Source organism: Stenella coeruleoalba (assembly GCF_951394435.1).
Source record: "Stenella coeruleoalba genome assembly, chromosome: 12".
Lineage (NCBI taxonomy): Eukaryota > Metazoa > Chordata > Mammalia > Artiodactyla > Delphinidae > Stenella > Stenella coeruleoalba.
The window spans coordinates 46,865,871-46,891,673 of NC_137158.1; the positions used below are offsets into that span (position 1 = coordinate 46,865,871).

The window sequence follows — 25,803 nt, forward strand, 5'->3', positions numbered from 1 at the left end:
TTACTTGCTGGAATCTTTCCCTAGATCCTAGAGCCATGACCCCTTGACATCAGTATATGTGACAGTTTATTGTGTGTTCTGTGTGCCAAGCTGACTGCGTGCACGTACGGGATTCAATAAATAATTGTGGAACAATTGCATAAATAATAGGTATTTTAGTAACTGAAAATAGCACTAACAGCCAGTATTCTAATAAGCATTCTGCTATATAAACTGGCTTGACCCTTACAACCATGTGAGTTAGATGTTATTATCATCATTTAGAGATGAGGACACTGAGTCACAGAAAGGATAAGTAGCTTATCCAGGGTCACCCAGCAAGGTGGTCCAGCTGGCAGGTCTCTGCTACCTCCCACCAGGCTTTATGTGTGCTGCAAATCCCAGAGGAGAGTCCTTGGAGTGAGTGATGCTTGGGTCCCAGCACAGGAGTTACAAGTGGCAGGTGAGGAGGCAGAGAGGAGCATTTCTGGCAGAGGAAGTATGGCCAGTGCAAGGACCTAAAGGTGAGAAACAGCGCCTGGATCTGCTGGGTGTCAAGCAGAAGGTGGGGCGTTGCAGGAGAAGATGCCGGAGATGGCAGTGGCGCTGCATCATGGATCACTGTGCGTGCCTCTCATATCAGTCTCATAGGCATTTAGTTAAGTGCAGAGTGTCGTGCAAACGTGAAACTGGGTGCGTCGCCTCACCGGGGGGGGGGGGCTCAGGAAAAGCATCGTAGAAATGATGACACCTGTGCTGTCCTGGAGTTGCTGACTCAGGAGTGTCTGGACCCAGGCAGTTAACTTAAACGTGCGGCTGGGAGAGTGCGCGCACGCCCCTCCTCAAGCGCAGCTGTGCTCAACTCCTGCCAGCATTTGCCATGGGCGTAGGTAGAGGCTCAGTCTTGTCAGATCTAATTCTCTCAAGACAAATTAGAAATCTAAGCTTGTATGAGAAGTCTTTCAATTTTTAAACACCAGCTCATTTTCGAACACAGCAGGATTATAGGGTTGCCAGATGTAGCAAAGAAAAATACAGGACACCGGTTCAATTTGAATTTCAAATAAAAAAAACATTTTTAGTATATGGGTGTTCCAGATATTTCCTGGGATAAGCTCATACTATAAAATTATCTGTTGTTTAGCCGAAAATCAAATTGAGCTGGGTGTTTCATATTTTATCTGGCAGCCTTCAGTGGGAACCAAATATAATTTGTGGTCTGCGTAGGACCCACGGGGCACCAGTTTGCACCCGCTGTGGATTGTGTGTGATTATTTGTCAGGTGAGACTGTTGAGAAAGTAAGTGGCAGTTAAGGCTGGGAGAGCAAGGGGGTGGGTGGTGGAGGCCCTGTGCCAGGAAGGCTTCTGTGGTGACTCAACATAATTTGAGGAAGAGCTTCAAGGACCAAGGCCTTGGGACTTTTTTTTTTTTTTCAGTATGCGGGCCTCTCACTGTTGTGGCCTCTCTCTTTGCGGAGCACAGGCTCCGGACGTGCAGGCTCAGCGGCCACGGCTCACGGGCCCAGCCGCTCCGCGGCATGTGGGATCTTCCCGGACCGGGGCACGAACCCGTGTCCCCTGCATCGGCAGGCGGACTCTCAGCCACTGTGCCACCAGGGAAGCCCCAAGAAGAGGGCTTTCAAAGGCACAGATTCCCTGCTTTTCTCAGCACCTCTGTTCTCTGCTCCTCTTTACACATTGACCCCATTCTCTCCTATTACAGAACCATCTCCTTGGAGAGGTAAGGAACGCAGCTCTGGACACCCCTGGTGGCATCCCTGCTAGAAAGGGCCCTTTCTCTTGGGAAGGAATCTGACCTCATTGGAATCGCATGCCCATATGTTAATCAGTATTGCCAAGGGATGAGACACTCCAGTTGTCCAAGTTTGAATAAATACTTTGACCAGAGGCAAGTCTGATGGTGTGCAGTAACCATTGGTAGCTTGAAACTGGCCATGGTGGGGGTAACTATACCATGGAAATGAGCAAATGCTACAAGTCAGGACCTTTTTTTTTTTTTTAACCAGCGCCCGACTGATAATAATAGCAATACTTAAATTGAATTTACTTGTATGCCATGCACTGCTCTAAGCATCTGAGGATTTTCATTAACATGGGATTTACATCTCTTAATCCCAGGGCACTGGTACCTTGCAGGCAGGATCATGATGTGTATTTTTTGTTGTCCGTAGTACTTTGTACCTGAGTGACTAACCCCAATCCCCAGCTTCAGCTGTGTGCCCCCCTGGACTTGGATTGCCCTCTCCCCGCTGGATTCACCCAGCTAACTGCTCCATCTTGCAGGTGTCAGTGTGTACATCACCTCCTCAGGGAGGCCTTCTCCTACAACTCTTTTTTTTTTTTTTTTTTTTTGCGGTACGTGGGCCTCTCACCGTTGTGGCCTCTCCCGTTGCGGAGCACAGGCTCCAGACGCGCAGGCTCAGCGGCCATGGCTCGCGGGCCCAGCCGCTCCGCGGCACGTGGGATCTTCCCGGACCGGGGCACGAACCCATGTCCCCCGCATCGGCAGGCGGACTCTCAACCACTGCGCCACCAGGGAAGCCCTCCTACAACTCTTGCTGTATCTATTCTCGCTTCCCCCTTGTGCCATTCCAATGCTATCAAAACCTGTCATGGGTTAACATCTGGAGAAGGAAGGTCAGGTTGCTCAGTGTGTCTCCTTGGACACTCTTCAGTCTCAGAAAACCTGTCATTTTGTTGTTGTTGAGAATGAAAAGATCTGTCAGCCATCAGCAGAGCATTTGTCTTTGTGCTTGCTTCCAGAGGCTTCCTTTTTCCTGTTTCCTTAGCTTTTCTTATGGTGGGAAAAAACGATACTCACTTTGTCTGATGGAGGTACCATGATTCCTTCTTTAGAGTACCTGCCTGGTCCCTATGTGTATTTCTCTTTGAGACTCCCCTGTGTCAGATGACAAAAGTAAAATAAGGTAGTAAGTAATGAGTTTGATGTCTTTCCTTTGGAGAAGATAATCCACAGATTGGGAGAGTGCAGTGCCCCACAAGCAGTGGAGTACTCTCCCCCGGAGATTTTGGGCAAGACCGTGTTTTATAGAGTGTTAGAAGAGGCACCACAGAAATAGGGCATGATTGGCTAGGAGGTCAGGGATTCCCTGATAGGCACTGCAGGTCCTGTTTTCTAGGGTGAGGTAAGCGAGCTAAAGCTGACGTGGAGGATTGTGATTGGTGTATGTTAGGTCTCCTTGACAGGGGTTTTGTGTAAGCGCACACTGTCTTAGGTTTAGATTTGTGACCAGAGCTGGGCCAGTGGGGTGGCCTCCATTTTGTGGGGCCCAGTATATGAATTAGCATTATCAGCCGCCATGGGGCCTTTCTAGCAAGGGTGGATGGAGGATGGATGTGATGATAGAGTGGTCATTATGTTTATCCTCTGGAGATCTGTTAAATCAGTTTACAAAGCTTTGTCAAGTCTTAATGATCTCCAACCCATTAGGCTTTGGGAGTAAGATTAATAATTGTCCTTGGTGGTATAATTGTATGCTGATGGAATAAAAAAGACACAGCAGCTCCCTGGGGCTCTCAGGAGTGGGTAAATTGCTGGGGACGGAGTGTTAACCTGCAGAGCTTCACAATTACAGATACTACAGATTCCCTCCCACCTGTCTCATGACTGATTCCATTAGGTTTTCAGGTCTCTGAAGCTAAGAATGAATAGTGAATTTTACATTTAATCTGTCTTTTTTCCTTCTTTTTATTAACAGCTCATTTATAATAGCTTTGCTCAGTTCCTGGTCAAGGAGAAAGGGTATGACAAGGAATTGCTCACTGTGACTCCAGAGGACTGGGATTTCTGGTAAGCAGCTTTTTTAAGGTCAGCACATTCCTTCTGATTTTTAATTATTGTGGATAAAATTTTAATGCTTCCTCTGCTATGGAAACAAAGTGAAATGTGAAGTTGAGTCAAAGGACAAAATGCCTTCTGTATTAAAAAGTTTTACGTTTGATGAATTAAAGTCCTTTCTACTTTAAGACTTGTTTAAGTATGAAAATAAGCTAAGAGCATATGTGACTAATTTGTGTATTTTTACATGGTTTAAGTCTGTCGTTATTAAGAGTTTGAGAGGTTATTAAGAGCTGTCTAAAATTTACATCTTTTATTAAAAAATTTTCTTTTATTGCCCTTCAAATACAGAACTGTAAGAAAAGAGGAAATCATCATGTTTTGAATAAGTGTCTGAATTGGGACATTTGTTTTTCTGTAATTGGGTAGATACCCCTATGTCTGAGACTCTGACTGCTTACTCCCTTCCTGGCTTAGGAGTCTCAACTTTCCAAGGCTTCCTTTGTCCTTCTTCCTCATTTAAACAATAAAACAAACAAAAGTCCTATTAAACCACTTTAAATTGTTCGGTTGAAAAATAACAGTAGTCCTGAAACGCATGAAAAATACATACAGAAATAATTCTGGAACAACAGAGTTCATCTGTTATACATTCTTCCAGTGTTTGGTTAGTCCTTTTTGATCTATCCCTTTTAGCAAACGAAGAAACAGAAATATTTTACTGTATGAAACCACCGACTCTGGAAATTTTACTGTGGACCAAAGTAAATAATGTTTCTAAAGTACCCTGTCGTTTTCTTTTTAATTCCCTTGGTGTTTGGTGGCCGTTTTACCTTCTTGCTTTTATTACTCATGATAATGAATCTGTACCCATTTTTCTTCCCAAATCCCATAAGTCTTTTACAGTGAACAACCCAAAACTTAGTATTTGACTTTGTTTTAGTGGTTTTCAATAGTATGCGTAGTCCAGAGGGCTAGTTCTTATAACCCGACCTAAACTGAGGCAGATTCTAAAGAGTACAGAAAAGATTCTGGCCAAGATCTTAACTTGTAGAATACAAATGTGTGTTTGTGTGTGTGTTTTATTTAATGGAAAGCATTTGTACATTTTAACAGAGGCATACAATGGTGTTTATTCTTTGTTCTCTGTGAGTTTTTTTATTCCTTTTTTTAAAAGCTCAAAGATTTTAGACACTGAATATGCTGTCCTTGGTTTGCCCACATAACAGTTTTCTTTATGTACTTGCTCTGAGGATGATATTTAATTTTAGAATTGATATTCTTACTTGTTTGATTAACATAGCATTCACTTGGGTGGGAGAGTCCTTTTTTAGCATTGTGAGTTTTTTGAAAATATAAATTTTTATTTCTTGGGTTAGGTAACTATGTGAATTGACTGGTAATCAGAATTTTCTATCTCAGTTGCAAGGGCTTGGCATTGGATCTGGAAGACGGGAACTTCATTAAACTTGCAGATAATGGCACCGTGCTCAGGTAATAAAATTTAGTTGTGAAGTCAAAGCTTCACTCTTTCCAGGACATTTTATTATCATATAGCATTTGATAGTTAAGGTATGGGTTAAAGAAGATTATTACTTTAGTCAATCAGATGGCAGATTATCTATGTGCCTGCGTGTCTTTGTGTGAATCATTTGAGCCGTTTAAATATAAACCTGGAAGCATTAGATTGAAAGGTCTAATTCTTTAAATTTAGCTCATCAGAAATATTTTCAGGAAATACAGTAGAATGTTAATAAATTCCTTTATGTCTTTGACCACAGAGCCTGGGAATTATATTGTGCTAACCTGGAGTAAAATTGAAGCTGCCTTTATTAAGGAAGAAGGAGAGAATGGATGTTGGGTGGGGATTGGCGGTCTAGGCACACCTCTCTTTCTTCCCCCATTTATCCAAATTCGCCCCCATCATGCAGGACCCATGTTGTGTCTCAGCTCCTTCTGGAAGTGTTTCTAGATTGTTCCAACCTTCATAAGTATCTCCCCCCCTCCCAAACTTAGTGCTGACTCCCTTTCCTTCCCTCCTCCTAGGGTGAGTCCAACACTTTGAGTATTAGTAGGAGTAGGGCAGGCAGTTGAGAAGCAGCTGCCATCGCTGCCCTTAGTCTTACAGAGGGTACCATGGAGTGAGCATCTATTTTCCCCCCACTGCTGACAGTACAGGCAGTTAACGTGGCTGTGCAGTTGTACGATTTATGATTTATGCTGACATGGTCAGAGTTCACGAAGAGGATGCTCAGCACAGGTTACCCCTTGTACACACTCTCCCTTTGGGTACATCATTCTTTTTGCACAGTACAGACTCACACTCTACCCCAGACTGGCCCCTAAGGTGTAGCTAGCTAGGCCAGGTGTGGTTCCACTTCTGATTATTTTACAATTCATTTGCATGTTTTTTCTCAGGCAACTAGAGATAGAGTGTGTGTATTGATTTGTGTGTGTACACCACACACACAGAATGCAGCTTTGACCATGACGTTAAATGCCACTTTCAGATTCTTACAGTGTATTTGGCTGTCTTCAATCACGGTTAAAAGAATGGAAAACATTCCACAGTTTTGCTTCTTTCTTTTATTGTCACGTCTGTCTGTTGGTCCCCATTCCCAACACCCTTTTCCCAAGGTCTGACCGTCTCCATTCAAGTTCTGGCCAACCTGCAGCTTCTCTTGAATTTACAAGGTTATGTCCTTGATGCCTGCTTTCAAACAATACAGTAGATTCCTTTTCTGATCGTATTTCTTGCTCAAGGTTCCTCCACCCTTACATATAGTAGCTTTTATGTAAATATTAACTTGTTTATAAATAGGATCCCGATTATGATTTTCCTGCATTTGCCCTTCTTATTTCATTTCCTTTTCCTTCATTTTGCTTTGCTACCACAATATAACACCAAGAGAAGACTAATAATACTCCCTAGCATTATAATTTCTCAAAGTAAACAACGTAAAGTATCAACTGTTTCTCTACAGGGTAAGATTCTCTTAACCAGGCCCAACGGATGCAAAAGCAGTATTTCGAGTACAAAAAATAGCTACCTTCTTGTCTTCCTGTTCCAAGTTTTGCCCCATTCGTCTTGCTGTTTCCCATTGTGTTTTTAGCTCTGTGGTGTCCTTGAGTGGCATGTTACTACCCCACCTTCATCTTCATAAGTCCCCTGTGCTCACAGCCGCTGGCCCTGGGTGCCAGGCACCTCCCTGCTCCTGCGGGCCTGACGCAGCTCGTGCTCTGACTGCTGCTCTTTCTTTCCTGCTGCCAGCCCAGCTTCCCACCCAGTCCCTGCAGTGTTTCCTCATTGTTCCAGCTAGGCTAATCTTATCTGCGTGGTTAATTGACAGCTTCTTAGGCAAGAAGTCGTCATATTTCTTCCAGAGAAATTGTGGTTTATAGTATTGGTCCAGGGCAACTGCCACAGCGTTGACCTCAGAGTGAGCTGCCCCTGATCACTTTGCTGGTTGATGGGTGACATGGAGAAGAATAAGAGCTGTCAAGAGAAATGCCATATAGGACCCTAAATGGGGAAGTCATCCAGTTGAAAACCTTTTTTGTAAAAATCCTTTCATAGTATCAGGGTGAATTAACAATAACAAGGCTGGAGGAGGGGGTGTTCAGGAGAACCACTGATGAGTCACGTGCCTTATCTCCCCAAACCAGGGCAAGCCACGGCACAAAGATGCTGGCTCCAGAGGTGCTGGCGGAGGAGTACGGCAGGAAGGAGTGGAAGCACTTCACGCCAGACTCGGGAATGGCCTGCCGGTCAGGTATGGGTCATGTGTGGGGCAGCACTGCCATTCCCTCCCCTGTTGTTTTGGACCCTGAGCCTGGGACGTCAGGACACAAAGAAGACCCTCCTTGCACCCTGCTGGGCAGGACCCACAAAGGACCTGCTATGGTTTCATAGGAATAGGATGTATTTTTTCCCACGTGTCTGATTTTCTCTTTGGCAGTTGGTTCTGTTTTATTTAATGTTCTGTTGATTCACCTTTCTAGTTGCACTTGTTCTGGAGTAAAGAACAAGGAATAATACATTCCTTATTCTGTATTTTTATCAATTTGTTACATGCACAATCCTTACTTTCGTTCCTCTGTCCCCCGCTTCTCCCCACATTACTCATCTCTCCTGTTTTCTAGAGTTCTTTTCTTTACTGCCATTTCTAGTACCTTCTGCCTTTGGTTTTTTTTCCCCTTTATTCCAAGTGGTTTTACACATTTTTCCAACTCTCTTTAAAGAGCTTCACCGTGAGTAAACATGAAAAGATTTTTCAAAAATTATTTATAAACAGGGGTGTGCATAAATTAGTAAAGAATCATTAAAACATTATTATAAACACATGGACCTTATTAAAAGTCCTGATTGTTAGTTTTTCATTTGTTCTAATTTTTTTTTGCCATTTTCTCCTACACTACAGTTTTGAAATGCACCTGTTTTCATTTAGAAAATGTAGTAACCGGAAAACAGTTGGAGTTATTCCTTATTACTGTTGTGTTTTTGTTTATTACATTTGCTATCTTTTGGGGTTTTTTTTAATTATTATTGTAGTGAGATGAAAATGTCAGGAAATGTGTGTTATCTTGATAAAATAAGTTGATAGGAAAAACTGAGGTTTCACCTTGGGGTTGCGTATAGAATGCTTTCACACATCTCAACTCAGAATAGCTTGAAGTTAAATGGATGGATTTCCTTTTTACTCAAGTGATAGGGAACACCTGTTGTCTGTCCAGATGTAGGCAGTTGTAAATACACGTGAACAACACGGGTTTGAATTGCTCAGATACACTTATACGTGGATTTTTTTTTCCATAGTAAATACTGCAGTGCTACACGATCCACAGTTCATGGAACCCGTGGGTGTGGAATTGCGGGTAAGGAGAGCTAACTATAAATTATACTCAGATTTTGGGCTGCATGGAGGTCAGAGCCACGAACCTCCCCTCCCCACATTGTTCATGGGTTAACTATAAACTCTTCCCTTCTCCCAGAAAAGGTAGGCACCCAGCTAAGTGTTTTATTCTGACATCCATTCAGAAATCGGGAGTATTTTAAAGAAGTAAAGTATTTCCCAGCTACAAAAGAAAGCATTCACCCAACACGACACGCCTGTTTACCCACTGCTCTGCCCACTAGAGAGCAGTGCCTCCTAGAATCCAAAGCTTCCTTGTGGTGCGTAATTTACGCAGGATCAAAACTTCCTTGTGGTGCGTAATTTATGCAGGAGCGCTGCTCTGAGTATGGTCTTGGAGTTTATTTACTCCTAACTGGGCTGGTTAGGGAAGTGTTTCCACTCCAGGTGCCCAGTGATGGGGCTGTGACACATAAATAGAAGCCTACTGTTTCTGCAAAATAGTAAGAGAAAGCTAATGCCTTTGAAACATAACACATTTTTTCTTAATGTAGAGACATAAAAGAAGGAAAAAATGGCCTGTGATTCCAGTTAAACTTTGTTTATACTAAAAAAAATAATGGGAGCATATGATCAGGAAATGTAAATATTATAGAAAGAAGTAAAATGAAGAGTAATTATTTCCAACCCCTGTCCCCCACAATCCCCTTTCTCCGAAGCTTATTTTTTTAAGTATACAAAAAGGATCATACTTTTTCTGTACTTCGCTTTTTTTCATCTACATCTTGGAGATTCCGTCACAATAGCACAAAGACAGATGTACTTCATTCTTTCCGATGCAGGCATGCTCTGCCATCCAGGGCCTACATCGTGATGTATTTCATCAGTGTCCTCACATTGCACATTTATGTTGTGAGCGGTGTTTAACCATTACAAACAAGCCTGCAGTGACGTTTTCATACATGTATCATTTGCACTTTTGTAAATATATCCAGGGTAAGTTTTTAGAAATATAGTTGCTCTACGGATATGTGGGTTTAAAATATTGCCAAATAAGGCCTTTATTTTCAGGAACTCCAATTGATTCTTTATGGGCTACTTCTTTCTACAATGAGTATATTCGTGTTCAGAGTTAAGCAGAGAGTTGTAAAGTACAAATCCCTACCAGTACACTTAGGGAATTTGAAGCACTGATGGACACAGACATTTTATTGACAGGTTATTTGATAAGCACTTCTCACGTGGTTGCCTTGGCATGAGTATGGTTTTTCTTACCAGCCAATTTCCAGAGAGCAAGTCCTTTTGATCTTTTTCTTCCCATACTGGTAGATTATGCAGAAACAGCTTGGTCTAGTGGAAATCACAAGGCGCTTGGAGCCAGACGGTCCTGGTTGATAGTAACTCTGTTACTTGCTGGTTAAAGTGATGTGGTCAATTACTCAGCCACTCTTAGCATCCCTTTCCTTATCTTTAAATGGAGATGATATCACTTGTCTGCAGGAGACGTGGGAACTTACACTATCATGAATTGTTCTCTTCCCCTCAGTCATTCATGTGCCTTTGTTCCTCCATCACTAAGAGAACACAGGTTTGCAAGGCTGAGGTGTTGGCAGTGGGTTTTGGTGCAACAGTTTTTCTGTGTGTAAAGCTTAATGATTATAGGACTCGATCTTGATTCAGAGGCTTGTTCTCTTGAACTAAATTCAGTAATCACCTCATTCCCAGTGAGCTGTCTGCCCTCTAAGGAGGTGGAGGGCCAAAGCTTTCATGGGCACAGTCTGTGAGTTTGATGTTGGGAGAGACATCGAGAGCAGCCTGGCACTGTTAACATGTCACAGCTGCACAAACCCTGTTATGTCCACGCGGTGGTCATCTAGCCCATTTTTGATAGTCGAGTGACATCAGCCCCTTGCCTTGAGGATGGAAGTCAATGCGTCCTTCTCATCCAACCCCTGAGCTCTTTGATTAGATCCTCAACCAAGGCTCATAATCCGTATTTCAACTCATAAACTGAATTTCATCTATTAATGCCCACAAAAGGAGAAAAAGGGGAGGGGAAAAGCAAGGGTACAACGATGACACACCTCCTGCTCCCACAGTGCCCAAGACAGCTGGCTGTCTGGTTCAGGCAGGTCACTCTGGTGTCACAGGCCAAGAGGTTAGATACAGTGCAGGTTAGTGAGCCTTGGGAACCGGTGCCCACTGTCCTGGTCCCTGCAGCACTGGAGTGTTTGGTCTCATAGCATAGCAGTGTGGGCAGAAGCGTACATGGAATAGCTTCTCCCTTTCCTCCAAATTCCCGCTTTTCCTCACGCTGACAAAGACATCTTAACCTTTCTTGGGAATGAGAATGAGTCTGAGATGTTCCCACAACAATTTCAGCTGTGAGAGAGTAAAAAACAGGAAGACTATGCTAACCAAAATATTCTTAACTGAGGGAAAGGACATACAAACCTATGCAACCATTTTGTGAATTAACAGAACTTTGACTTTATTCCTTATATATCCTTAATAATTTGACATGAAGACGTGAGGGGCATTAAGTAGCATTTAAAGGGATAGACATCTGGCCCTTGCAGAGAGTTTTCTCCTAATTCACCCGTGACACTTCTTCATTCCAAAATATAGTTGACTCTTGAACAACTCAGGGGTTAGGGACACTTACCCTCGTGAAGTCAAAAATCTGAGTGTAACTTTATGGTCGCCCTCCCTACCTGGGGTTCCTCCCCATCTGAGGTCCCACATCTGTGGATTCAGCCAACTGCAGATCACAGATCATGCACTGCTATAGTATTTACTATTGGAAAAAATACATGTATAAGTGGACTCCTGCAGTTCAAACCCATGTTGCTCAAGGGTTGACAGTAATCCGCTCTATTTTTAGATCATTCATTCAACAAACATTTATTGAGTGCCTGCAATATGCTGGACATTGTGCTTGGTGGACACTAAGGAACCAGGCAGCTGTGTTGCAGAACCTCATACACAGCTTACAAATGGGAGGAGTGGGGACTCAGAATCAGCCAGTTACCAGTACTCTGCACAAGAGTAATTATGACCATCTGAAAAGTACTTTCTTAACATTAAACTGAAATCTGACTCCATGTATTGGTTCTGTTGGATTCCTCCTTGTACCGAGGGTTCTCTAGAGGACTCTGAGGTTACGTTCCCCCTCAGAGCAGAGCGGTTGCTCCTGATCGCAGTATGCGGGAGTGAGATAGCTGTGCGGGTGTGACGTGGAAGGAAAGAACAGCAGGAGCTGGATTCCACCGGGACTCCTGAGGAGAAGTGCAGAGAACACCTCTCAGAGCTGTCAGTCCAGGGGACAGGAGGCTGGAGCATTCGTTCACTGGCTCCTGACCCTGTTGACTGAGGCTTGCCGTGTGGGCTCCAGAGGCTCTCAGAGAAAGGGAATGGCACAGGTGAGCTTGAGGTAGGATGCTGCTGCATAGCACAGCTGTGGCTGGGGTCAGCCGCGGACCAAGGGGATGTGATATGGGTCCTCAAAAGCGTCTGCCCGGGCACAGCAGAGTCAAAAATGACATCGGTGCCAAGGAAGGGCTGAAGTTTATTTCTACCCTAGGGCCAAACAGGATTAATCAAATCCCTCTCCTCCCAGAGACCCTAGAGTGTGCCAGGCCTGTGCTTCCGAGTTTCTCTAAGATAAGCACACTGTGTCCTCACGTGATCTGATTTTTTTATTCTTCTCTTCACCCTGGCTGTTCTTAACATTGTACTGAAGTTTGTCTGAAATTGTATGAAGATTGAATGCGGGGCTCTAGGGGACCAGAGCACAGATTTGCAAAGGCACTGTTGTGTGGAGCACTTCATGGTATTCCAGTGTCAGGTTGATGATAATTCAGTGACATTGATAATTTAAATTGTGACTTTTTCATAATCTGTTTCATATTTGGGATATGGTCTAATTTTCACATTAAAAAAATAAATATTTTTTAATAAAGTGCTTAACTATGGATATCCTTTTTTAACTTTCTTGTAGTAGCCTTGTAGCTGAAGCCTTCTTTAACAGGTGATGATAGGCTGTAGTGGAGTGATTCTGAATTGAAATAAAAGCCCCTTTAAGTAGCGAAACCAAAATCTAGTCTCTCTTCAGCCAAGTTTCTGTGTATGTCACATAAACGAGGCATCAATTTGTTCCCAGTTTAAATTTTTGTTCTTTTTAGGAAAATATTATTTTTATGATAACTACTTTGACCTGCCTGGAGCTCTTCTGTGTGCCAGAGTGGTGGACTCTTTAACAAAGGTGAGTGGGGACTCATTTTTTAGAAACTGTGCAGTGTATTTAGCTATAAATCAGAGGACTTAATTATATATGTCTTTTGAGTTGAGATTTTACTTAGTTTCCTCTTTGTGGTTTCAGAGGTGACCGAGGAGGAAAAACATAGAGTATTTGGTCAAAATATTTTTGGAAAATTAAATAGCGACCATCCCTTCTCCCTCCCCGACCCCACCAATAATCAACCTGTTCTGCAGCAGGGGGTGCGATAGTCTAGAAAAAGAAAATACCAAACCTGCGTATGGAAAGAATATTTCTTGGTTTCATTAGCAGAATTTTTAAAAATAAATAAAAGAAATTTAAGGAAATTCCATGTGTCCTTTTAAGCATTGTAAATAGTATAAAACCAGAAAAATGAGGTGAAATTTTTAAATTCATCATTCTGGGCATAGTTTAATGCATATAGACTTTTTCCTTATCCTATGTATCAGGATTAAATAGATCTCTGGTTATATCAGTTTATACCTAGAGTTTAGGACCTATGAACAGAAACTGGTTTTATGGCAGAATCACTTTCCTTTTTGCATATATTGTCTTTAAAAATCACAATGTTAATGTTTCTGATAGAACTAGATAATGGTTTATTTTTGAATCAGAATTAATTTGTATGTTTGTGAAAGTTTCTGTTGAGCAATAGTTATGGCTTATAGAAGTTATTATGAGATGGAGTCAGTCTCTCATTTTATAGTGATTATATACAAATGCACCAGTCTTTAAATTGGACTTTATATAATTTAATAATATCTAGTAGTTGGTCTTTCTTTAGATAGAAGGACACTGGTTAATGTTTCCAAGGAAGCACAGGGTGATAACGTTGTAGAATTGTTTACTTGCTTTCTGGTTTAAAAAAAATCTTAGTAAAAATGATTTGAATTTTGGATTAGGAACCTCCTTAATAATAGAGACTTGCTCCTCTTTTATACTGAAACTCAAGTAAATGTGCACAGAATTCTACAGTAACCAGCTTTTGAGGTTTTAAGGCTTCAGGTCTCTTAGCTCCACTGATGCCATGGTACATGAAGTGACACATTCTGGTACCTCACAGGCTATAACATTGTAGATTTGCTCATGTGTTAAAACTATTCTATAATGTTTAGATTTTATAATGAGTGGAAATTTTTATTTTATTTGGGTTATGTGAGTTATATTAATATTTAGTCATATGTATATATCTCTGTATCAGTGATTTGCATGGAAGATTTCTTTCTAAAATCACATTTAGAAAAACGAGAAGTTTTTATCTGTTATGTTTTCTAAAACATGAATCCCTATTTTACAATACAGTGATATTATAGTTGTTTGTCAGGTGTTTTCTGTTATGCTTAAAAACAAAACTATTACATGTATCACATTTGGATTTTCTTTTTTCTTTCGCAGAACAATGGTCAAAAACCATTTGATTTTTGGAAGGACATAGTTGCTGGTATACAACATAATTATAAAATGTCAGCTTTTAAAGGTGAGTAACGTGAAGAGAGACTTTAGATGTTTGTTCAATGCTGTGTATCTAATGAATTACTTAGAAGTTACCTATTTTTCTGTGTTCCGTAATTAAGATTTAATTTGGTTTTAAATATTGCCATAAAGTTGATACTGGTTATATTTTAAGAGGTTCTTTTATTCATTTCTGTTTCGTGGCCATAATGGCCAGTATCCTAAGATATGCCGTCTTTTACATGCTTACCAATAGGGTCATTTTGTGGGTTCCCCAGAATTTGCTGTTTCCTGGCTTGGGAATGAAGGTTGGTGACACTTGTAATCATTAGTATTGTAATTATAGACAGATAGGGAAAGTGAAAATTCTATTCTTATTGCTTAAAAACAGGACCGGCTCACCTAGAATGGGAGCAGAGATATCACCAACCCAAGCCTAGGGTTTTACGGTTCCATCCACAGGTTTGCTTGGGTTACACAGAGAGATTGCTTCTAAGGAATTAAGACATGCCTTTATAGTATGTTACCCTGATGACTTGAACCAGACTGCCCTAATTCAGCCAATGGGCCGATAGCTGCTCAAGAGCAGTGTTTTTCAGCTGAGAAAAATGTTGCCTTTTGATTGACATAAAAATTGCTTGCCTTCCTTTTAATGTAGTGTAAGCCATCAAAATAATCCTAAATGTTATGACTAAAAACATGTCAAGGTAATAAATAGTAACTACAGAATATTTATTCAGACTACATATTTCTCTGCTGCCTCCTTCTTTCCTTCCTAGAAAAACATCACTACGTTTGGGTGATTGTCTTACTTTTCTAATCCCAGCCACCAGCCCTTCACCCTGGCTTGTAGATCACATGTGGTTGTTTGATAGCTATTCACAGTCCACACTGAGTGCTTGGGTGTGTGGGAATGCCCATCTCCGGTAGGAGGGCATAACCATGACACCTATAAAAGCTACCCACCACTTTATCATTTTACTTTTTATTAACTTTGTAAAATGAAAAGCCTTACAAAAATGGTTGAGAATAGCAAATTGCTGGTGTCAGATAAATTCAGCATAATAATCTATTCATGTTATTTTATTGCATTGTAAATAAGGAGTAGATAAAACATTCCGTGAGGCACAGCTTAAAAGTTTTAAACAGCAACATAAAAATACAGTACAGAGCATAAATAAATAACATCGTTTCATTTCTAGTCACATTTTGAAATCCTTCACATCAATTATAATTTCACTGGAATGGAAGGCCCAAGGTACATATGCTAATGCTCTGTAAACCCACAAAATCATATTACATAAGACTAAATAAGGAATTAAAGCAAATTAATCACACTTCTGTCAAATAAATAGAATAGGTCAGACATCATTTGTTTGACCTATCCTATTCATACAGACATCATCTGTATACTCTTCACTACCCAAGTTGTGAATGGTATACAGAAAGCTTTCCTGCAACCACAGAAAAGTTTGAAAAGGTTCACGACTAAAGCACCTTGCATTTCAGATTATTTTTAACATAATATTTTGGGTTTTTTATGAGAGCTGCAGAAAGTCTATATGCACCTGTGTACTTGAATAGATATTGATGAAGGGGACCACGTAAGCCTTTGAGTAATGCGCCATCAGAAAGATCTTAGGGTATACAATGTCTTTTAAATTTGGATATTCAAGTATTTAAGTCCCATAAATATACATGACACCTCCTGAATGTTTCCTAGAAATTCTCCTGTTAATCGTTAGAAACAGGCTTATTTTAAAAGGAAATGCTGAATTTCTAAAATCAAATTTAACATGATTTAGCATCACATTTCAGGGTTTTTTAAGATCATTTTATTTTTTTAGCTTAGCAGTACTTTTATGGTAGAATTTTTAAATACGGAAGGAGTTCACAGAAAACTTTAGAGAGACTTAGGATTGCTGACTAGAAACTTGAGAGGGTTTTCACATATTGTACACTATGTCTGAAAGCTCAGATCTGTATTTTGGAAAACTAAAATTGGTCACTTTTTTGCAGCCTACCTCCATATGCATTTTGTGGGGTGGGGTGGAGTTGGGGAACGCCTTTTCAGGCAGATTCATATTAGCTCGGTGGGAATATGCTCACATTGGAGCCACTAAGAATCCTGAGAAGGAGGAGTGGACGTACGCAGAGGAGTACAGCCCATTCGACTCTGCGTTGGGCAGCTGGAGCCACACCTGGTCATTTTCTGTGAGATCGATTATGGCGCTCCCTGAAGCCTGATCTAGGTAGCCTTTGATGTACTCATCATAGGTGTACATTACAGGGGTGCCATTCTTATACAGGCCCACCCAAGCATGGGTCCCTTTCACATGCACGTGGTAGGAGAAGTAATATATTCCTGGAATCCTACAGGTAAAGATTCCAGTTCTTGGGTCATAATGCTGTTGCCTGTTATATAAAATTTTATCAAATGGGATAGGAGTACCTATAGTTGGGTAAGCTTTAGAGAGAATAACAGTGAAAGCAGACACAGGCATTCCTGTTACTCCCTGGTTGGCACCAACAAAAGGCCTCTGGCCTGCCTTCACAAAGCCCTCTGGCAGGACTGCTTGGCCTGGGGGGCCTGGGGGGCCTGGGGGCCCTGGGAGGCCAGGCTCTCCAGTGTACCCTCTTGGACCTGGTGGCCCAGTGGGTCCATTGAGACCTTTAGTTGCTATGCCAGCTGGACCAGGAGGACCTGGAGTTCCTGGATCCCCTTTGGATCCAGGGAATCCTGGAATGCCTGGTGGCCCGATGGGACCTCTAGTACCTGGTGTTCCAGGGGCACCTCTTGGCCCAGCCTCACCATTGTGCCCAGGCACTCCCTTAGCTCCTGTTGGGCCCTCAGGGCCTGGGAGGCCAGGACGTCCTCTAATTCCAGGGTCACCTTTTGGGCCTGGCAACCCTGGGTTACCCTTGGGACCACTGAGACCCGGTTCTCCTGGGTACCCGGGTTTTCCATCTAACCCAGAGGAGCCCCTTTCTCCCTTAGCCCCAGGGTATCCTGCAGGCCCGACTGGCCCCATCTCACCTTTAGGGCCTGGGATCCCGTGGTTGCCTGGAATGCCTTTTGGTCCTTGGGGTCCCATATTCCCAGGGGGTCCAGTCAGACCTGGTTCCCCGGGATGACCTGCTGGGCCTTGTTCCCCTTTGGCACCCGGACCCCCCGGAAGGCCTACAGGTCCCCTTTGTCCTTTCAGGCCTGGCAAGCCTGGTTTCCCAAAGCCAGGAGCCCCTGGGGGCCCAGCTATTCCTGGAGCCCCAGGGTGACCTTTTGTCCCTGGAACCCCTGGCTGGCCTGGGGCTCCAGGGGCTCCTGGCTTTCCAGTACCTTCTGGTCCTTGTTCCCCAGGAGGACCTTGGGGGCCTGGTGGGCCAGTTGGCCCCCTTTTACCTGGAAAGCCTCGATCACCTTTGATACCTGGCTGTCCTGGAAACCCATTTTTACCGCTTTTCCCCACTCCAGGGGGGCCCGGTGGTCCCATGGGACCCTGAGGACCTGGGAGACCCCTGTCACCAGGGCGGCCAGGAGCACCATATCCCGTTTCCCCTTTCTGTCCATTCATACCAGGGACTCCTGGTGCACCCTTTTCTCCAGGAAAGCCCCTGGGTCCCAGGGCTCCTGGAGGTCCCTGTGGCCCAGGTTTTCCTGAAACAGAAATTCCAGCTGGGCCGGGAATTCCAGGTGGCCCTGGCGGGCCCCGTAGTCCTGGTAAACCAGCTGGTCCAATATCTCCCTTTGGTCCGTATGGTCCTCTCTTCCCTGGTTTTCCTGGGAGTCCTGGCAGACCTGGCTTCCCAGTGGCTGATGGTCCCGGCGGTCCTGGCAACCCTGGCTCTCCTTGGGGTCCAGGACTTCCATAGCCTGGTTTTCCTGGTGGTCCAGATGGACCTGGGTGCCCTCGAGGTCCAGCAGGGCCTGGTGGACCAGGAATACCTTCCTCTCCTCTTACTGATATACCTATAAGACATGCCCAGTACACATACCGGGTCCGGGTGGGGGGTGGTTAGTAATGCTAAGGAATCATTGCTTCTCAAAATATAAATGAGAACAGGACATTGCAGTATCAGTCAGACCATTTTGGCAGACTGGTCTTAAATGGTTTGACAATACATTTTATATTGTTTTAAAAAACACTGCTAGAGAAGATGATTTCCCAAGATCATGGCTACCGTGGTACTTCCATTGCATCCTAACGATCCGTGAAAATAAGCTGGGATTGAAGAATTCATTTAGAATAAGAGCGCATTGGAGGTAAATTTATCACATTTATTTTAGGAAAATCATCTACCTAGAAAGGAAGGGGGGAAAAAGGCATTTGACAGATAAAGAAGAAAAAGGCAAGTACAGAATAAATGGGAACAAGTTTAAGAACAAGAATAACAACTTTCCCTCAAAAAAGCTATCCTATAAGATAAGGGAGAGATGCAGTCTGTTTTAATTTACGTCTGCCATGACCCTGCTGAACAGTTTAGATTTAGGATGACTTTTTTTTTTTTTTAACCTCAGTACATACCGTGAGCTCATACATTCTCCGTTATTAACATTGGAACAAGGAATTAGGGAATTAATGGGCAAGGTACATACAGTAGTGTTAAAGTGCTTATATAAAGTTTTCTTTGATTAACGCAAATATTGTTGATTTCATAGATCTGTGGGTTCATTTGAGCTAAGTACTTATACTGATATAATAAATTTAAACTAAAAAATTACTTATTCAGTGCCTGTGATGCGAAGCATGCTATTGAGCAACAAGTATAGGAAAAGCTCAAAACACCTCCTATGAGAACTTTAATCACAAAGAGAATAAAACAAGTGTCTATCTGATAAGTGCTTTAAGAGGTGTCCAGGGTTTTAGTTTTAGTCAGTCTAAGGTGGGATGTAACAGACATTGCTGGCATTAGGATATACCATTACGGAAGCATTACTATGTCAAAGAATCTTTAGGCAGCATTATCGTAAGCCTCTAGATAAAATAGTCTTTTTTTTTCTCAGAGAAATTCTTTGATAGCTAGCAAAGATGGTAATGAAATTGCTTATGTTTCTAAATATCTACTTGTAGCATTTATATTAAAATTAATTTAATGTTTAATAAATTTTCAGAAATATAGTTAGAATGCCTGTGTATACTATTTAGATTCTTATGCTGTCAGAAAACAGTTCATAGTAATGATAGTTTTAGTAGATGTCGCAGTAGTCAAATAGTTTGGTCAAAACCCTGAAAATGACTTATAACTGTGACTTTTGAGCTACATCTTTTTTGTACAGAAAGTATTAATATGCTTAAACTCCATTTAACTAAATCTTTAATGGCTTTAAATATCAAAATGAAGACTAAAATGGAATTAAGATTAAATGAATTGAATTGTAAATTGCCTTTGAAAATGTATTTTCATGGGTATAGTTTCTTTTAACTATTAGTTGTTGGCACATTTAAAATCTTTCATATTAATTAACTGGCATGTAAGAAGTAGTCAGCCAACAGTAGTTGAGAATATTATAGTCTTGGGTAGAGGTGTTCATGATATTTGAAAAACATTTGATAACAAATGAAACAAAATACAGAGCAGAATCATTAAAACAGATATACTGAAATAGGAAATTCATTTGGGTATCTTTATATTTTGTACTAACTAGAAGTTATATTTCATTTGCAAACAAATATGTGGAGTTTTATTTACTCATAGATTTTAAGAAAATGACATCAGGAAAAAGACTATGAAAAAATTAATTTATGGAAGAGATTTCCATGTGTTTACACATGTATTGTTGGTTGACTTTAGTGTACATATATGATATGTCTGTATGTATAAATGAGCATTGATACATTGCAAATAGAATAAATGAATAAGTAAAGGATTTCTTTTAATGATTTGGAATAAAATAGGACATTTTAAAAAATGCAAACCGTATTAAATTGGGGTTAGCTTCAGAATCGTATAAAGATCATGTCTGTACTAAAAATAATTGTCTTGGTCTGGTTGGAAATCTGTTCAACTGTTAAAGTAGAGAGGAAAAGCAAGCAAGTCTTACTGAGAATGACTGCATTGAGCACCATCTGAGACTGGAACTCCAAAGACAGTGATCTCTATCACTTAGAATGTTACCCTAATAGGTGCTCCACCTCTCCAGTACATGAAAGAATGTGATTTCTGTTGTATTCTTGAGGGACACAAGCCCTTGTTTGTAGCTTGATAGGGTGGCACCATCCTCAAAGAATAACGATTACCCAGTAGAGAAGTTTCTTAAATGCCCACGAAGTGGTTGATTGTGTCAGAATGTGGCACTTGTGTGCCCACCAGTTGTGGAACCCTCTGCAGCATAATTTAGTGTGTTTTGGACTGAGTTCTCTTTTAACCTGTTTGAACAGATGTGCCTAGGAATTGCACAGGAGTTCTTTGTACATCTGTTATCAACTCAGTGTTTTGCTTGTGTAAATTGTGGGCTTTTATCTTCGTTTGACTGCCAGTGGATAATAATGTTTTTGAGTTTCTACCTTGTATTGTCAAGTAGACTAAGGTGGATTTCATAGTGAAAATACAGTTTCTAAACTTTTCATTTGTTAACAAGATATACATTTTCATTTTTTTCTACAAAAAAAATGGTGCCGTACATTATGGTGAAAAGATAGAAAATATTTTAACCTTCTAAAAGTGGTGGTGCATTTTATTTTAATTCACAACTGTTCCTTATGGTCTTGTAAGCTACAAAGAGTCTGAATTTGTGATCATAGAGTATATGTTTGTCATAGCATTTCAAATTTCATTTGTTGCTTCGAGTAAAGTATCATGTTTTCTTATTTTTTATTCTTTTTTCCTAACTTTTTTCTTTCTTATGTTTTATTTGTATTTTGAGAAATTCAAGAGAATCTGTTGAGTACTTGTGCATTTAGTTTTGATCATTAAGCTACCTTTCAAGAAACATTTAAAATTTCATCTTTCTTTTCTCTTTTTTTTTCTTTTTTTTTGCGGTACGCAGTCCTCTCACTGTTGTGGCCTCTCCCGTTGCGGAGCACAGGCTCCGGACGCGCAGGCCCAGCGGCCATGGCTCACGGGCCCAGCCGCTCCGCGGCATGTGGGATCTTCCCAGACCGGGGCACGAACCCGTGACCCCTGCATCGGCAGGCGGACTCTCAGCCACTGCGCCACCAGGGAAGCCCTTCATCTTTCTTTTTTAAAAAGAAAATCCTATACATTGAATTTGCTAAAAATGGTTGTCTCCAAAAGCATAAAAATTTTTATGGCAAATAGCTTTATTTACAGTATAAAATATGTAAGCATAATGAAAAAATACTATGGAAAAGAAATTTGAATCCTACAATCAGTTCATAATACTCGGTGTAATTCTGTAGTGTAACGGGCAGTTTGTGCCAGACAGCTATTAAGTGGAATTAGTGAATATGAAACCTAATAGTTGCCCTTCTTTGAGGATCTGTTAGTACTTTACATACATTATATCAGTACTCTTCATAGTAGCCAAGAAAGCTGAGCAGGTGAAGGATAGATTCAAGAACAAAGTTAAAACTTGTCTAAGGCTACACCACCAGTACATCACCAGTACTATAGTAGTAGTAAGAGGAGGAGGAGGAGAGAAGTAGAAATAGAAGTAGAAGTAATGGAAGTAGTATGAGAAGTAGAAGTAGTAGTAATAGTAGTAGTAAAAGTAATAGCTAACACTTAGCACTTTACATATTAACTCATTTAAGTTTCAGAACAGCCCTTGAAAGAGGTGGTCCTTGTTTTACAAATGAGGGAACTAAAGCACAGAGAGGATAAATAACTTACTCAAGGTTGCATAGCTAGTTTGAAGCAGTTAGGTCTGTGCACTTAACTACTAAACTTAACAAAAATGCATTTAAAAATTATGAGAATTGCTACTTCGTTTGCCTATTAAATTTCTTTGGAGAGCATCTCATTTGATAATAAGAATTTTGTATGTATTTCTAAGCTAGCAAAATAAATTTTAAAAGTAAATATGTGTAAGCATTTAGATATATAAACCTGCTACTCTTTTTGTATACAGTTGGCAATTATTTTTAGTTAAAACATCTTAAACATTAATTTGATTGGATTAATATGTCTAGATTATGGGTAGTTATTTGTGCAAAAGCATCATTGAGGGAAAAAATTTCTATACCTAAAATTTCCTAATATTCTTCAGGTATATCTTTCTGCTATACTTGTGTGAAGGATATGAATGTTCTTGAATAGACCTACTTTTTCCATAAATCCTTTTGGGCTAATTGAGAAGTTTGAAGATAAATTTAACGCCAAATAAAATTTAAAACATTTTGTTAAAGAGATCATTAAGATTGTAGAAAACAAAAACCCACTAGTTAATAGAGCAAAACATATAGGTCAGTTTACCTTTACTCTTTATGGTATAAGGGATGAAGATCTGTGTCTTGGTGTTGGATGGTGGGCCTTTTATGCCTGTAGGTGTTTGGTATCGGTCAGTATAAAATACTCCATGGGCCAAGTTCAAGGATATTAGCAGCAGAAGGGCTATTTGTGGCAGCATGTTCTCAGATGGAGTCTGAAAAACAGTAATTTCATATAGCTTCATGACTGACCTGTTTTGTTTTTCTGATGTTTCACAGATGAATTCTTTAAATAGTTATCTACTTTTCTTAACCTTATCCTATATATTCTGAATATATTCAATAAATTAATGAGAGTTATAATTTTGTTAATTATACAAGTATATGTCTTAGTTGTTTTTGAAAACCACATTCAGGTAATCAAGTGAAAATAAAGTTATTTGAATAAAAGAAACACAGAAACTGTAATTGGATGTCTGTATTAAATAATTCAAGATCTTTGATATAGACTGAAGTTACCAATAGTCTCAAATACACTGAAATTCAGATTAGGACATGTTTTTACAAATATAGTTTAATTAGGACTATTTTTAATAGACTGATTCAAATTAAACTTTCTAAGTGCACTTTAGTGGAAAGCCATCTTTTTAAATCACAAAAAACAAATAATTAATTGAAGCTTGTTTCCAAATAAGCTAACATGGAAGTCCACCAGTCATAGACTTACCTGGATGCTGGAAGTTCCTGAAGTTGGTTTCTTACCAGCTTTCTGTGCCTTCCTCTGTGCCCGGGGGGAGCTGCCATGCAGTATTTATGCTGCTTTTCCCTTACTACATGAGGTTACCCAGAGTTTAAGCTCCTCCCCCTGCCCCAGAGGTGAAAAGCACAAATTATGATGGAAAGTTCTATTGGGCAGGCATACAAGATCAGGTTGGGCTCTCTTTTTCCTTGTTTTCTTATTGAAAAATAAACTCTTTGTCTTAAATATATATTAATAGTTTTAACCATGCACCATCTTTTTCTGTGATTTTATTTTAGAAGTTATTACTCAGATGTTTAGGTTAGTTCATAATGGGATGATCCTATCCCCTTTATATTTTTAGAAAGGACATTCTTGTGTTCGTTGGTTGAAAATACTTGGTAGTATATAAAAGTAGGGGAAGAAGTCTTTTGGAGGGGAGTGTGGATTTAAACCATCATCTAAATTTACTTCGGTTATTACGTGAAGCCATTAATGTGTCCGTGAATGTTTCTAAATTTTTATGAAAATAGCTTACTCCAATTCTTATTTTTAGGCTTGAGAGAAACACACGAGTGAAAATGTAGATATGCAGTCCTGTATTTCAGAATTTTAATATAAGTCCTCAGCCATTAATAAGAGAAATATTAACTGTTAGCATATAAATGTTTCAGTGTTTGCATACTATTTAAAATTTTTTAGACAGAGGCAAAATATCCATGAATTTGATAGTAGAGTTAGCAATAATTACCCTGAAGAATTTATTTATTATTCTGAGTATGTGACTTTTTTTTTATTGGAGTATAATTGCTTTACAATGTTGTGTTAGTTTCTGCTGTAGAACAAAGTGAATCAGCTATATGTATACATATATCCCCTCCCTCTTGAGCCTCCCTTCCCCCGCCCCAACCCCCATCCCACCCCTCTAGGTCATCACAGAGCACCAAGCTGAGTGGACTTGTAGACACGGGGTGGGGGGGGGGAAGGGGAGGGTGGGATGAATTGAGAGAGTAGCATTGACATATATACACTACCACGTGTAAAATAGCTAGCTAGTGGGAAGCTGCTGTATTGCACCCTGAAGGATTTAAATTCATTGTTTACAACACTATACTGTGTTCAGTAAATGGCTTCAGATTTTATTGCTTAATTTTGGGTTTTACTTTAGAGTTGCAGTGGAGATTACAAAAACCCTTAACTTGATAAGGTCCTGTCATGTCCATTTAAATAAGGTTGCTGTATTCATTTCATAAGAAAAATAATCTTCAGACTTTGCTTTTGGCTTTTTAAAAGTATTATTGGTTTACCTTGCAGTTTCGTTCAGGGATCTTGAATCAGCCCAATTAGAAACGTTTTTCCCCCAAAGATGAAAGTAAATGTTATCATTGTAATTTTCAGTGGTTAGTATTCTCTTTAACAATGTTAGGAGACTCTTTAAATCAGTTTTCAGGATCCTAAAGAGTCTAATAACAGGAAGTTGAGAGGCCAAATTCTGATTCTTACTAAATTTCATCATTTTGGAGCTAAATCACATCAACTGTACACATAAAGTAGGTGAGAAGGAAAATTCCATAATAGGTATAGATACGTCTTTTTAAAAAATCTCTGCAGAATTAAAGTGGTATGGATTCAGGATTGATCAGTAATTGAATGTTTGACCAGTAGGTGAAATAAGGGTTTGTTCTTTTTCTTCCCTTCCTCCTCCCCTGCATATAATTTTCTGTATATATTTTGAACTAAGCCTTGTAGAAATGTAAGTGGATAACTCATCTCACTGCCTTCCTTTCTTCTCTCACTTTTAAACCTTGTATTGGTTGCCATATTTAAAAACTTACAATGTTATTGGTTGCCATATTTAAAAATTTACAATGTCCTATATGTCTTTATATAATAGTCACAGATATATATGAAATATGGCTTTTATATCAGTTCAGATTTACAGAAGACTTGGAAAGATTATATTTTCTAATCATTCTTTTTTTATTGAAGTATAGTTGATTTCCAGTGTTGTGTTAATTTCTGCTGTACAGCAAAGTGATTCAGTTATACACATATATACATTCTTTTTTAATATTCTTTTCCGTTATGGTTTATCACAAGATAATGAATATGGTTCCCTGTGCTATACAGTAGGAACTTGTTGTTTATCCATTCTATATATTCTGATCATTCTTTCATCATTGAAAATGATCTATGCAATAGTTTTTGTAATTATACTATTACTCTACTACATCTGTAAGAGACCACAAAGATAAGTGAGAGAAGTGGCTGCCTTCTATCTACTATGGTTCATTTGGAAAAGATTTTGAAAAAGTAGGTGAGGTAACATTATGGATGCCCTTGAATATTAGGCT

General features: G+C 40.2%; 2 protein-coding genes across 2 annotated transcripts in view; one reads left to right on the forward strand and one right to left on the reverse strand.

Annotated features, from left to right (window-relative positions):
- The window catches only part of NT5DC1 (5'-nucleotidase domain containing 1), a 126,604-nt gene that overhangs the window by 2,192 nt on the left and 98,609 nt on the right, over window positions 1–25,803 (forward strand). Inside the window, exons 2-6 of the mRNA XM_079939864.1 lie at window positions 3,720–3,811; window positions 5,222–5,293; window positions 7,466–7,572; window positions 12,837–12,916; window positions 14,327–14,408. Coding sequence (XP_079795990.1) covers window positions 3,720–3,811; window positions 5,222–5,293; window positions 7,466–7,572; window positions 12,837–12,916; window positions 14,327–14,408 — 433 coding nt within the window. The remainder of the gene's footprint in view (window positions 1–3,719; window positions 3,812–5,221; window positions 5,294–7,465; window positions 7,573–12,836; window positions 12,917–14,326; window positions 14,409–25,803) is intronic.
- COL10A1 (collagen type X alpha 1 chain) lies at window positions 15,452–23,885 on the reverse strand. The gene is made up of 3 exons (XM_079939862.1): window positions 23,438–23,885; window positions 22,757–22,925; window positions 15,452–18,350 (listed from the first exon to the last, which is right to left on the reverse strand). Exons 2-3 carry the CDS (start codon window positions 22,908–22,910, stop codon window positions 16,489–16,491), a joined length of 2,016 nt encoding a protein of 671 aa, XP_079795988.1. The 5' UTR covers window positions 22,911–22,925; window positions 23,438–23,885; the 3' UTR covers window positions 15,452–16,488.

What these genes read in the sequence shown, in the direction of transcription:
- COL10A1 (XM_079939862.1), bottom strand. Translation starts at nt 22,910, where the DNA reads ATGCTGCCACAAATAGCCCTTCTGCTGCTAATATCCTTGAACTTGGCC. An exon ending in TTATACCATAAAGAGTAAAG is followed by an intron (nt 18,351 to 22,756) that starts GTAAACTGACCT and finishes CATGTCTTATAG; the next exon opens with GTATATCAGTAAGAGGAGAG.